This window comes from Podarcis pityusensis (genome assembly GCF_964106645.2).
Source record: "Podarcis pityusensis genome assembly, chromosome: 9".
NCBI classification, from domain to species: domain Eukaryota; kingdom Metazoa; phylum Chordata; class Lepidosauria; order Squamata; family Lacertidae; genus Podarcis; species Podarcis pityusensis.
Window position 1 is genome coordinate 38,530,003 of NC_138034.1, and position 14,722 is coordinate 38,544,724.

Here is a 14,722-nt window from a genome sequence, read left to right on the forward strand (position 1 = left end):
AATATTCCCCTTAGGAGCATAAGGAGTTCCAATGCAGAGCATTTAACATCAAGGCAAGATTCAACCCTAGCACCATTTTAAATGTTAAGCACTTTGGTCAGTTTACTGTAATGAAGCTGAAAAACTCTGGCATTCATTTTCATCCTTTTAAGCTAATATATTTATCCAGAAAGAGAGTATAATCTCAAGTTTGTGCTTCAAGGGATGAGTTACTACACAAAGCTGGATCTGATAAATATCATATTTCATTTGAGCCATGATAAGAGCCATTTCTTTCATATAGAATAGCATCACTTTATCTCCAAAGCATCAAGGAAAGGGCTTAAAGTCAAGAATAATATAATCTGATAAATGCTGGTATAACTTTATATTTAAGAACCATTAATCCTCTGGCCTCAACCCCCCTGAGCAAAATCATCCGAAGCAAAATAATATCCTGCTATATCAAGGGTTCTCCCTTGCAAACTCTCCACCTATATATAATGCCTTGGTAATGTACCTTGTCACATCCTCTTCCTCCTCCTCCTCTCTAGAGTTTGTAAGTTTTCTTCTTGAATATTCATGGACCCCGATTAAGCCTTCAGGCAGAAGCATTTTATAATAGTGTTATTTATAACAGATGTTCTGTGCAACTACTTTGTGCTTGCAGTACAGGTAATTTGTTGAACTTTCAAGGCAAGAGAACATTCTTTGAAGAAATCCACACAATGCAGTCCTCTGCAATCACACTACAGAAATGCTTTCAGCCACAGAAAAAAGGAAAAAGTTATACCATCCGTCAGAAGTGGATTTAATGAGACAGAGGGTGGCATGTAGTATATTGAGTCAGGCTTTTAAAGCTGCTTGCTCTCACTGTCACTCCCAGGATTCTGGCTAAATTTGTCTTTTATATATTTGGTTGACTGGTGAAGCAGGAAGACGTCTCGGGAGCCATGGAGTGAATGGAATCCCTTGGGGCGAAAATGGCGGTCTGAAGGCTTAGTCAAGTAGCATCAAGCTAAGGTTGTGCTGCCCAATACTGAATGAAATGACCATTACTCTGACTCAGTAGTCAGAGATTCAAAAGATTGCATGAGGGCTCAAACTATGAAGCTGCCTTGGGACATGTGCGTTAGCTATGCCTCTCCTGATTTTCATGCCTTGAAGAGTACAAAGGTCATAAGGAGATGCTAACCATGTTTAGCTGAACACGATTAGGATAGCTTGGAAGAGAGTAGTTGATTACACAGGATACCCTAACCATGGTATTCTCAATCCATGAAGTTATTATCAGTGTGTAAACATCAGATATGGGAGCTGGAATGCAGCGAGATGTTGGAGATGGGGGCTTTTTGTGCACCTACTCCTCACTTTTTTCTGAATGCCTGAAGAGGGCTACTCTGTATCTTCCATATGTTTATATAGCCTTCTCTAGTTCTCTTATGGCCAGAATTTAATGAGTTGGGAAATATGCTGAATAAAATCCTAAATCCTAAATCCTAAAATCTTTGCAACTCAGCATTTCTCCAGATTTCACACTCATCTTTAAGAAACTGAACAGTCCTGAGTCGTGCAGAGAAGTGTCTATATAAGCAACTAGCTGGGTTGCAAATCAACTTCAAATAGCAGGAGAGAGTTTTAGGTATATGGACACTGCTAGTGATTTTTCTTAAAGGCTTGACATGTATAGCTCTGAAACTACTTTACTGGATAAGAGATTAGTAAACTCCAGTTCTTGTGGATATCATTTTTAAGCGGATTATGTTGGTTCACTGAGGTCTGTTTACTTCATTTTATGTGCAGTGTATATGTGAAGGGATTACTTCCTCCCTCTTGGTCAACTACTCAGTTTTTGGAAATGGATTGCCTTTTTGAAAAGCTCCTATTTGCTTTTCAAAAAGTTGTTGGAAAGGCTGAAACGTATCTTTTAAAAAATAACCTGTAGAAATTTGTTGGATCAAGCTACAGAAATTGTGATACCAGTGTGTACAGCTGGAATATGTGTCTCCATCAAGTTTCCTGCCTGAAAGTGTTTTCCCTTTGGACATTGCAGTACGGATACATTACAGTAGCGTATCAACTGGTGAGACCACTGAGCAGAAACAGGCAAAATAAAAATGACCCCCAAAATATCTCTTAATGTTCTGGAGAGCTGTTGCCAATCAAGGGTTGATAGTATCAGGATCAATAATATGACTTAGTGCAGTGCTCCTCAGCAGATCATCTCCTGCCCTGTTTAGGAAGGATTTTGAGGCTAGGGAAGGAGGTGCTATAGAGAACCATAAAGGTGCTACAACCTGGTACACGTTAAGGCTGTATTGCAAATCAGTCCCCAACCCCATCCTGTGCCTGACACAATATATAACAATGCTGTTTGTAGATATACTCTAGATTTCTCTATGTATATCTACTAAACTGATTTAATAAATCTTTTTCTTTCTTAACTGATCTTACAGTTGGGTTGGCTTCAGAGCCATTACCCCTAGAGTAGGGGTAAGGGACCTGTAGCCCTAAGGATGCTATTGGGCTCCCAGTTCCTATCAGCCCAGGGCAGCATGGCTGATGGCCAGGATAGATGGGAACATCCCAGCAACACTTGGTGGGCCACAAGTTCCTCACCTTGGTGCTAGGGTATGCCTTTGGACAGCAGTAATTGGCCTACATGTGTCTCCTCCGCCTTTCACAATTCTGTTTCTACTTATTTATTATTTTCCATTTATCCTCATGGTGGTGATGATACCAAGATGCTACTCAGATGCCCTGAGACAAAAGGCTGGGAGTACCATGTAGAATCTCCTCCAACATAAGATGTCTGATTCACTCCAGACATCTACGTGAGACTGTAACTCTAGATTTGGCTTCTACCCAAGAAGAAATTCCAGGTTCACTGACTCATCCTCCTGCTACACTGCTATTATATTGCCTGCTGCAGCCTTTTGGTAGGTGGCCCCTTGCCAGTGCTTTTTTAAAATTATCAAACCTTAGTAGGATGATTAGGATGAAGACCACCACCATCCCAACTCTAGAATTAAGGGCCACAGTTTATTACTGGGCAAAAATAGTAGTACAGGCAAAAGTAAAATGCCACTGCATATTGATTCGGCCTTTGGAACAGGACAATGGCAGATGCTCCTATCCTCATAATAAAGACTTAATATGAAGCACCATTAAACATGAACACTGGACACCAGATTCCAGAAAGGGTGGGTACCATTTCCCCATTTCCAGCCTCCCTTTCTCTATCTCTGCTATTAAAAAAGCAAAGCAGGAAAGAACATATATAACGGTGATTCTTCACTGCAGATGATTTACAAGCAGGGAGAACAATCTGGTCATTCCTGCTAAAGGCTTAGAAACTGGACAGATGTGATTGCAGTTTCTAGTTGCCAATATGTGAAACTTCTATACTCAGCCCTCTCCCATCTCCATAATCTTTTAGGCCTATCTGACCTTTCAAGACTTATCCTACTGCTTTCTACAGGACTTGGGTGTTTTGCACAGTCTTTACAGCAGTGGGTAAGGCATGACTGACTGAACGAATCATTTTGGTCACTGACCAGACTGGAGGCATGACTGGGCAAATGTATCCATGCATGTGTACACACCTGTGAAAATCAGCCTTTTGTTTCTTCATCCCCTTCTTTGCTATTTATTTTGTATATGGCATACAATAGCAAGAGCAGCATTAAGGAATAACAACTGACTCATATAACTGTATAATTATATGTAAGTTCCAGAGGAGTAGCCATGTTAGTCAGTTGCAGGAAAAACAACAACTGACAAATGTTGTGTGTTACAGAAGATTCATCAGAGTTCATCAGATGATTAGAAAGTGTGATCCTTAGGCAGTGGGAGCAGATACCGTATTTTTTGCACCATAACACTCACTTTTTTCCTCCTAGAAAGTAAGGGGAAATGTCTGTGCGTGTTATGGAGGGAATGCCTACGGGTGGCATGCCTATGGATTTTCCTCCTCTAAAAACTAGGTGCGTGTTATGGTCAGGTGCATGTTATAGAGCGAAAAATACGGTATGTAGAACTTGGGAGTTAAAGTGGCAATGAAATGTGAAAAGTACTGCCTGTACAATTAAGAGCTTAAACGTATGCAGAATAAGCAGTGTGACTCTCCTCAACAGCAGCTATTGGAGATAATTTGTACTCTGCAATGTCAAGAGTAATGTATTAACCCCTGTAGTGGAACAGGAAGGCACGGTCTCTCTTCAGTTCAAAATAAAGAACATTTTTTGATATGTTGTGATTTAGCAGTTTCATGCCAGAATTCCCCTTTGGAGTTCCTTTGCTCAAGGATGGTACCTTAAAGTCAGTAACCTTGCGTGTTCTGAAATCTTTTACTGTTTCTGCATATTGCCAGTGCAAGTGTCAGATTTGTGGTAACAGTATTGCTGGCACATTATAGCATGCATTACATAGGAAGTGCCTGATGTAAACACTTAAGGTCACACCCAGGACTCTGCTAGACTGGTAAAGAAAAAGCGATTTATATGAGCTGCATGTGTGATATAACATTGTGCCATCAGATGGCAACGTGGAGTCCCGTTTTTCTCTACCCGTTTTCCCTGTTTAAATTTACGCTTTAAACTGAAACACTTCTTTGATGAGTCTAGATCCAGCCCCACAATGTATATTTAAAGCATTCCTATATCATTTTAAGTTATGGCTTCCTCCAAAGAAGCATGGGAACCATAGTTTCTTAAGGGTGCTGGGAATTGTAGCTTTGTGGGCACACTTAAGAGACTACAGCTCCCAGGATTCTTTGGGGGAAGTAACGACTGTCGAGATGGTGTAAGAGTGCTTTAAATGTTTGGTGTGGATGATGTTAGCTGTGAGCTTCTGTGCATAAGCTTCATGTAGAAAGTTTGGATTTGTAAGCCATAATGCAAAGCATCAGTGTTGCATCACTGAGAATGAGAAGACTGATATACAACTTTTCCGAAATAAGGGGGGCAGATTTTAAAGTTGCTTTAAAATACCAGATTGGTCTTTCCACTTGTAAGAACTGCATTCCTATTAAGCCATTGTTCAAAGTTATCACGTCAGGTCTTAAGGCCTAAACTTTGACTGAAACAAACAAACTTGTGTGTTTAATACAAATATTTAGTATATAAATGTTGTTCTTAGCTCTTCTTGTTGCAATATATAGGAGAGTTACTCCACAGTGCTTATTTCTACACTACCTTTTGTTTTGTATAAATTTATAAAGTGGCACGCATCATTACTTGGGCACCTATCACCAACTCAGACTTTCTTGCAGTTATTGAAATCATGATGTTTATAAGATCACATATGAAACCCAGAAATTCTTGGTCTATCCAGCTCAGGAGTGTCTATTCCATTGATGGGGAAACTCTGCCTCCTCCCAGATGTTGTTGGACACCAACTTCCCTCCGCCCCTGCGGGAGGATGAGAGTTATAGTCCAGAAATATCTGGAAAACAGGTTTAGTTACCCCAATCTACAGGTTTAGTCACCCCAATCTACACTGATTGGCATCAGTTCTCCAGGGTTTCAGACAGCCCTACCAGGGACTGAACCTGTATGCAAAACGTGCACATACACGTGCGCTCTATCGTTGAATTAAGGTCTCTCCAAACTTATGCTGCACAGAGTACATGCTGCTTCTGAATGGAAACTGGAATCCATGTAGGAAATGTATCATACGATATAGCTCTAATTTTCCTAACACATCAAACATCCACTTTAAAGCCTTATTATGGTGTTTCGCGAATCTGTAAGTTGTCATAATACATAGGAACCCAGATGATGGAGGAGACAAAAAAAGGCTGAAGACTATAGATATGTCATTGTCAAGTTGTTGTTTTTTGTTTTTTTAAAGCCAACAGGATCAGTGAATCCACTGAATCGAAACAAAAATTAAACCATCAGTGCTTGCCCTCCAGGAACCTGAAGTTATTCATATTAATTAATCTGCTGAATCAACCTTTCTTCTGGACAGACCTTTGTGTTTAATCAAGTAATATCATAATAGTATCAATATTATTGTCACATTCATAAGTAACATTTTCCATAATGGAAAGGCCCCTCTTATTTCTTGGCTTTTCTACTTTCTTAATCCATTAACCTTTTGTTCCTTTGTGTACAGGGATTTCCCTTTCACTTTTTGATACATTAATTCCAGCCTTGGGCTGCCTCGGAGCCAGAAATTGATTTAATATTTAGGCTACATAAGCAATTCTTAATCGGTGGCAGCTCAACTCTTCTTGCCATCACTGCTAAAGAGACATTTGCAGTGCTCTGAATTTAGGTAAGCTTGCAGAAATGCTATTACAGTGGCACCTCGGGTTAAGTACTTAATTCGTTCCGGAGGTCTGTTCTTAACCTGAAACTGTTCTTAATCTGAAGCACCACTTTAGCTAATGGGGCCTCCTGCTGCTGCTGCGCCGCCGGAGCACGATTTCTGTTCTCATCCTGAAGCAAAGTTCTTAACCCGAGGTACTATTTCTGGGTTAGCGGAGTCTGTAACCTGAAGCGTATGTAACCTGAGGTACCACTGTATTCTTAGGATCAAGAAATGAATTAGATGAATTAGCCAAAGGCCTGGGAGAAGAGAAACGTTTTTGCCTGGCACCTAAAGATATGTAATGAAGGCGCCAGGCAAGTCTCCCTGGAGAGAGCATTCCACAAATGGGGAGCCACCATAGAAAAGGCCCATTCTCATGTTGCCACCCTCCAGACCTCTTGTAGAGGAGGCACATGAAGAAGGGCCTCAGATGATGATTGCATGGTCCGGGCCAGTTGATATAGGGAGAGGCTGCCCTTGAGGTATTGCAGTCCTGAGCCATTTAAGGTGTTATAGCTAAAAACCACCACTTTGAATTGAGCCCGGAAACTAATTGGCAGCCACCGCAGTTGGGCCAGGACTGGTGTTATATCCTCAAACCATCTTGCCCCGATGAACAACCTGGCTGCTGAATTCTGAACCAGCTGAAGTTTCCAAACAGTCTTCAGAGGCAGCCCCCATGTTTAACATGTTGTAGTAATCTAACCTAGAGGTTACTAGAGCATAGGCAACAGAAATTAGACTGTCCAGACAGGGGCACAGCTGGGTCACTAGCAGAAGCTGATGGAAGGCACTCTGCACCACTAAGGCGACCTGTACCTCAAGCAACATAGGAAGCTATCATATACTGAGTCAGACAACTGGTCCATCTAGATCAGTAATGTCCTTGCTGAGTAGCAGTGGCTCTTCAGGGTTTCTCTTCCAGCTCTATGCCAGTTTCTCCCATGGAATCGCCTGCCCTCTTTTGGCTGGCTCATCTACTTCTTCTGTTACTTTCCTGCAGTAGGACTAGAATTGGTAGCCCCTGCTCTACAAGCAACAGCTGTGACCAACCACGGAGTCAGCAAGCCACTCCTTGTGGTTTTTATATTCATCCCTTTCCAATGTTCCCTTTTTATTCAGGGCTTTATTTTATTATTCTTTTCTCTTGTTTTCTGCATTTGAAAGCCCTTGTAGCTTTAAGAGACACCTGAACTAACAATTCCTATCTGAAGTACTGCGTAGAAATTCTTAAGCGCAAAGGTTGGTCGAAGAATCAAAACCAGAATAAACAAATTCTGTTTTAACTCTCTGTCTTAGCTAACTCCTGTAATAACGTAAATACAATTTATTTGCATTACTGCTACGGGTCCAGACAAAGAAAACAGAAGACAGAATGAAGACAGAAGCACAAGGTTCCGTGACAATTATAAATGGGAAAGAGCAACTTTGACAATCTCTGTGATCCGTTCTTTTGTGTCACTTTGGAGATTTCTATGGCTTTTATGATTGACAAGCTCTGGCATTATTCAAAATCTGGGACTATCTTCATTTCATTTCTGTATTTCAATTTTTCCATCTACTGGAAAACTGAGTTCAATTTTTGTTGCTGAGCACAATGAAAATAAAATTTACGTTGCTTTATTGTAATATACACAACAAAACCCAATAATTCTTTTTCCATATATTGGAAAGACCATTTAGCAGTTTGAGTGATTTCAATGTACTAGTTTTCCTGTCCAGTTTGTGTTAGCGTTAAGAAATTCTGTTTTGTGCTGGAGTGCTTGAACTTGTGTCACCAGGCATAACACTCAGGTCATCTTCAGAGGCCTGCCTGGTTGTGCTACAACCTGCATATGTCCATCTAGCGACAACTAGAGTGCCTTGTCTGTGGTGGCACCCATAGTCTGGAATGGCCTCCCCAACAAATAAGTAGCAGACCAATGCAATTATAGTGTTGGCACATGCTGAAGGCCTTTGCTAGTTCCTCATAAGAACATAAAAATAATCTGCTGGATCAGGCCAATGGTCCATGCTAGTCCAGCATCCTGTTATCACGGTGTCCAACCAGATGTCTGTGGGAAACCCTGCTGTAATGGATTTAGGGGTTGCTCGTGCGTAAGTTGCCGCCACTGCTGGCGAGGTTACCTGGTTTAACCCTTTCTGACTGAACAGCCTCCAGCATCGTGACTGTCTCAGTCGCTGGCAGAATCCGTCAGTGGGCGTTTCGTGAACTTCTTCCAGCACAAAAGTTCTTTGACGCCAAGTCTCCTCCTACTCTCCCTGCGCGAGTACTCTCTTCCTCCTACTCCCTCCTACTCTCTTCCGCGCAGGGAGGGTGTGGGCAGCGGAGTACCCGTACTCTCTCCGCTGGTCTCCGGCGAGGAGTCTTGGAGCCTCCTCTCCGATTCCCCCATCTGCCCCCCTTCTCTACTGGTGTTACGCTGATTTCCTTCCCCCGCGGACGGGCTGCCTCTCTCCCTACTGGGACCCTCTCCGCCATCCCTCTGGAGCCTTCCCTCCGCCTCTAGCTCCGATGGCAGTTCCCTGACACCTGCTATTATGAGTGTCAATGTATTTGGATTACTTGTTATATTTAGATTTTAGTTTTAATGCACATTGCTTTTTTACTGTAATATTTTATACTGTTATTTTGCATGCCTAGTGATGCTGGCACGACAAATGATACATACATACTTTAAACAAACACACTGCTGCTTTCAAACACAAAGCAAAGGTAGCAAGGCATTCAGACCCACAAAGACTTTCAATCTTCTATCTTGAAACTTTTAAAATTGGGGACGCTTACAGATATGTCTTCACATAACTTTCATTTAGCAGAGAAACACATCTGCCAGAGTGACAGCTAAAATTCAAGGTTCTAGATTTGCAAAGTCTTTCCAGATCTTAGAATCATCACAGAAACATGCAACTCCCTAAAAGAACTCTAGTTTAATGTTACAGCTTGCAAAATGTAATGGCATTTCACTTAGGATTTGGTTATGCTAAATCTGTTCTATTGTATCTAGCAATTTTACATAGTATGCTTATAATTGAAGACAGGAGTGCCTGGCGTGCTCTGGTCCATGGGGTCACAAAGAGTTGGACACGACTAAGCGACTAAACAACAACAACAATGCTTATAATTGTCTCCTCCAGACAAAATACCTCGTCCAGACAAACCATTAGCCCGAGTTCAGAGAAAATGCTAAGCCAAACCGTAGCTTGGCAAATAGAAGCCAAAGGACTGAGGGAGGAGCATAGCAGCTGCATTCTCCTCTCTGGGAGCCCTCATGCTTGTGCATTCACACTAAGGCACAGTTTGTCTTAGAATTATGTTTGAATCAGACAGCAGACGTTTCCAGTGTGGCTCTGAGCCAGTATAGTGTAGTGGTTAGAGTGTTGGACTAGGGCCTGGGAGAGCTGAGTTCAAATCCCCACTTAGCCATGATGCTCACTGTTTCTCAGCCTAACCTACCTGATAGGTTTGTTGTGAGAATAAAATGAGGCGAGAACGAGATATGTAAGCCTCCTTGAGCTTTTTGGAGAAAAGGTGGAATACAAATGTAAGAACGAATAAAATAAAAAATAATCTCTATAGACCACTGGGCGGGGAAGCAGGAGACAAGACTTCAGGTCCATCAGAGGAAATAGATGGACATGGCCCGCTTCACCTTTTGCACGTTGCGCAGGGGGCAGATAATGTAAGGCTGGGTCAGAAGAGAGATCACTGCTAGGAATCTTTGGGATTTCTCCCCTCCCACAAGGCTCCTAGCACTTGCCATGGCGGGATCTCAGTTCCACTGCAGTGGGGGAATGAAGAGACAAGGCTATTCTCCCTGCAAGCTAAAGAGAAAAGGCTATCCACCCTGCAAGCTGCATTCCCAGTGAAATTTTGGCTGCTTTCACCTGTAATTACTTCCAAGAAGAACAAGAGACATATCTGCATGCTACGTAATTAAGTGAACGTCATTACAGCCTTCTGAATCTTTTAACTCTACTAAATGAAAACCAAAGTGAACAAAGCCTTAATGCTTAGGTAATGGCAAGCTCTTGGAATTTTTATGGGTGTTAGAATCATTGTGTTCATTAGTTTTATCTTAGGAATGTAGACTAAACTTCTACAAATTTGTTTTGCAAATCTATGAGTCTCTGGGTGTTGGCAGCTTCTGTGCTAGTTGTAGAGCAAGTGGTGAGACTGGGATTTATTTTGCTGTGTTTCCTGAGCCTTTTCTGATTTTCTTTATATGTTATCTTGTAGGTCCGTGCAGGTACCCGCAACAGTAAATCTCACTTTGCCAAGGCAAATGGTAATGGAAGCAAGATATGTGGATGTATAGAAGAATGAAATATAAGCTTCTGTTTGCATTTCCTGGTAACTTCTTGTTATCACTGAATGGCTCTGGATAATATCTCAGAAAATACTACCGTTATCAAAATTTCATTTCTTGATGAGCCTCTTACAAAGATCAGGAATGCTAGACTGTAGCAATCTGAAATGCAACTTGCCACCCTCTCAAAAATACTGTTTTCACCCAGTGGCAGCTGCTGCCTACTAGACTTGGTAGAGCTGCCAGGTCACAGGGATATGGCCAATGAGGTAATGGAGACATTGCCAAGTTGCTCTGGTTTCCCCCCCATCCTGCTCTCTTGCAAAAAACTGTACAACTACTTGGCACCTAAACTGAAAGGTATCTTACTTTGGTTCAGAAGGCGTCTCTGCTGTCACAGTTGCTCCTCTGCTGGGAGAAAAGTTGTAGGGTCTCCACCTCTTCTGGTTCTCTCCCTATCTTCCTCCTTTGCAAAGAAACAGTGGCTCCTTAAGCATTTCCATTTTATTAAACCATAACAACTAATATAAGTGTTTTTCCTCAGTTCATGAGGACTGTAATCTCATCAACATTATCCCAAGGAAAATATATCAGTCTACTTAATTTGTATTTACTGTTCACTGGGACCAATACAGCAGCAAATACCTATACCATGTTAACCATGGGCTGCTTATTCCTTTATCTTCCTTGCAGATATTGTGTGGGCTGCAGGGCTTTGCTTACTCATTTACCACTGGTATAAGTGGTAATGAGTTGCATGATAGCCACCTCTCCTGCTGTGAAATGGTGACTGCCATACTGTAGATCGGGGTAGGCAGAGAATTGGTCTACTGGTAGTTTTCTGGGTGAGTGAAAGTAGTTTGGCAAGGATTTATGACTCCCAAATATTTAACAACAGCAACAACAAAATGAGTATCCCACCACCTAATAAAGTTTGGTGTAACAAGGAGCTGATTTTTCCTGTGAAAGGACTGTGAGCTCAGTTCAGTTCAGGTACTTAAAAAATATATATCTAATTCTGCACTCAGAAGCCACCATGCTCTTTAATTCTAAGTGTATGTTTTTTCAAATCCGGCTGTAGTTGGCAGCTCTCTGGGGTCTAATAAAACAAAAAGCAAATTCCACAAGCCTGAAGTCTGCCTCTCCATGCTCTGGATACTGGAGAGAAAGTGGTAAAAGGGATAAGAAGCCTCATTGGAAGGAACTATATATTGTTGGAATAAGCTAGAACTGGCGTGATGGCACAAAGAACCTTCTAGGGCAAAAAGCCTCTAGGGCACAACCAGTATTTCTAGGTTCTGCGCTTTGCAGTTTAAGAATTACATTCCAGTTTTTTCTTGCAGTGTTACACATATCTTAGCATTCCAAAAGATCCTGAGGCTGGAGTGGTGCGCTTTTGTGGGGACATCAACATGGGTTGTACTAACATAGTGGCAAGCAAGATGCCACTGGTGCTGTACATCTTATGGAAAACTACGTTAATTAACTTTGGAGGGTTCTGGTTAACATCTCTTGAGTAGCAAATCCAGGGCACAACACTTGTAACATGTGAAGGAGAGAGAGCGAGGAGACCATCCCATGAAATCCAGAAGCCTATTATGCCTGGCTTAACCACATTATAGCCAAATCATACCCTTCTGTAACCTCCTTAAAAACAGTAACTGAGGGTTATTGAGCATTGGCGTTTTGGCAGAGGCGGCTTTGGGTGTAAATGTAAACAGCACAGATGTTGATATGACACCATGATTCCGAAACAGGGAAATTCCTGCTTGTGGACTTCCGATGGGCATCTGGTTGGTCACTGGGAGAACTGGGTCCGGGACTAGATGGACCATTGGCCTGATCTTCTTATGTTCTTAAAACAGACAGAAGGTCCATCTACCTCAGTACTGTCTACACTGTCGGGCAGCTGCTCAATAGGGTTTTAGCCAGGGAACACTCCCAGTCATACCTGCCAAGGACTGAACCTGCATCTAAAGCCAGTCGCTCTACTCCCTACTGCTGTAAACCACCCTTCCGATCTTCAGATGAAGGGCAGTATAAAAATGTGATTAATAATAATAATAGTAATATTAATTATAATAATACCACTGAGCAAGAGCTCTTCCCTGAGAGCCTCTCAAGACAGGAGCCATTCACCATGGCAAGGCCTTGTTTTTCTTCTTCAATCTCTGCTGAGGAGTGCTGTTGTTTTTGCGTTGGGAGGAGCTTTCTGAAATGCCTTTAGGCAGCGCGCCTTGCCAGAATCCCGAAGAGAGGGGAAAAGGGGTCCCAGATTATACCATTAACTGGGGTGGGGGTGATGCGCTTCAGAGACCACCTCTCGTTGCCTCTTTCCCTCCCTGCCCACCTCAGCCACGAGGCCGCTCTCCCCTCGCATTCCGCCGCTCTGATTGCTGCTCGCTGCTCCAGGTACCTCCCCCTCTTCGCCTTTTGTTTTAGTGTCAGGCAGCAGCCCAGTTTCCTGTTGATACCGGAATGTTGTGAATGGGCAGGGAAACGCCACCTTCTCCTACTTCCCTCTGCCTTTCTCTTTCTCTCCCGGCCGCCACAGCTGGGAGAGCCTCTCTTGGCGTTCGCCCTCCCAGCTCCTGCCATTCCCTAGCCGAGACCAGAAAGAGAGCGAGGCCTTCGCAGCCTCCCCGAGAGCGCGCTTGAAACTTTCGAGGAAGGGGGAAAGCAAGAAGCGGCGGCGGCGCAGGAGGGACGCTTTGCCTCCTCTCCAGGCGGCGGGCGGCGGGAGCGGCAGGTGCAGGCGAAAGGGCAGCTCCAAGCCACGCCATGGAGGAGCAGAGGGAAGCCTAAGAAAGGGGTCCTCTTCCTCCTGTCGTCGATGGCTGAAGCCTGGAGGCTGGAAGAAGAAGAGGAGGAGCTCAAAGAGCTCGGCAGAAGGCACAGGAGACCCAGCTTGAACCCCGCAACAGGTAGGCGCGAGAGGGCAGGGAGAGGTGCGCCGAGGGAGCCCGGCAGGCGAATCCCAGGGCAGGGGTCCCAAGTGGGGAAGGGAGGCACGTGCTGGAGGGGTAGGGGGAGAATTCAGCGCCTATATATATATATATATATATTCAGGAGTTAGGTTCATGCACTTCAAAGAGCTGCAGATTTTACCCCCATTTTTAAGGGGGGGGGGTTATCGTCTGTGGCTGCCTTTCCCGACAAGCAACTCCACATGCTTAAGTCTGTCTCTCTGGGAACTGAAGGGATTGTAATGTGACATGGCAAGGGGTTGGGGGACAGTCAAGGTGTCTCTGGTGATAGGATCAAGCATCCTTTCTGATTCTGCCCTCCTGTTTCTGAATGTTTATTTAAGCTCCTTTGACATCTGAGGACGTTCACTGCAGAACACACTGGTGGTCATGTGGGCCTGGCCCTCAAATCCGGTCAAGACATGGGCTGTTACGTTGCACCTTAGCTGTGCCCCAGCAGCATACAGATTGGACTCTGTCCAAAAGGGAGTGCAGGCGCACTGTCTGGAATACGTACATTTGGGGTTCCCCCACCCCATTTCTCAGTGTATGCAGCGGTTTGATCTAGGGATTGGTTTGCAAACACTACCTTCCCTGTGGTGCCCTCCAGATGTTTTAGATAGACATCAGCTTCAAGCAGAATGGTCAGGCGTAATGGGAGTTGTAGTCCAAAATATCTGGAGGCTCCATTTGGGGAAGGCTGCTGTAATAGATATGCAGAAGTCCTATGGATGGGCTCAGTATTCGACTGTGATGTTGCAAGCAACCAGGGGTTATGATGTCTGGGTCAGGAAAGGGGGGGGGGCGTTATTGGGTCTTTGTGGAAGAACATTCTGGAACCACATATAATCTTATCTCATGGTGAGTCAGATGTAGTCACTCATGGTTCAGTGAAAGGATCATATTCCAATACATTTTTTCTTCCTGGTTGGTGTAGTCTACTCTACACTTGAACATTCCCTTTAGTTCTTTAGAATTCTGAACATTAACTTAAGGCACATCCAATGTATCTCTGGTAGTCAACATTGCTAAGTTTTTCACCAAAGATTTTTGTCCTTAACTATTTCTCTTAAGACCAGAATGTGGATCTTATGTGAAATAAGTATTCCTCCTAAGCTTAGCAGGAGAACACTTAGTGATATAGCACAT

At 43.3% G+C, this 14,722-nt stretch overlaps 1 protein-coding gene and 1 long non-coding RNA gene across 4 annotated transcripts in view; one reads left to right on the forward strand and one right to left on the reverse strand.

The window, feature by feature from the left end:
- Positions 1-14,722, reverse strand: part of LOC308485552 — a 190,600-nt gene that overhangs the window by 103,208 nt on the left and 72,670 nt on the right. The window lies entirely within an intron of this gene.
- SH3D19 (SH3 domain containing 19) overlaps positions 13,403-14,722 on the forward strand; it is a 63,724-nt gene continuing 62,404 nt past the window's right edge. For all 3 annotated transcript variants that reach the window (XM_081021340.1, XM_081021342.1, XM_081021341.1), the window contains exon 1: positions 13,403-13,531. In XM_081021340.1, coding sequence (XP_080877466.1) covers positions 13,441-13,531 — 91 coding nt within the window. In that variant the 5' untranslated portion in view covers positions 13,403-13,440. The remainder of the gene's footprint in view (positions 13,532-14,722) is intronic.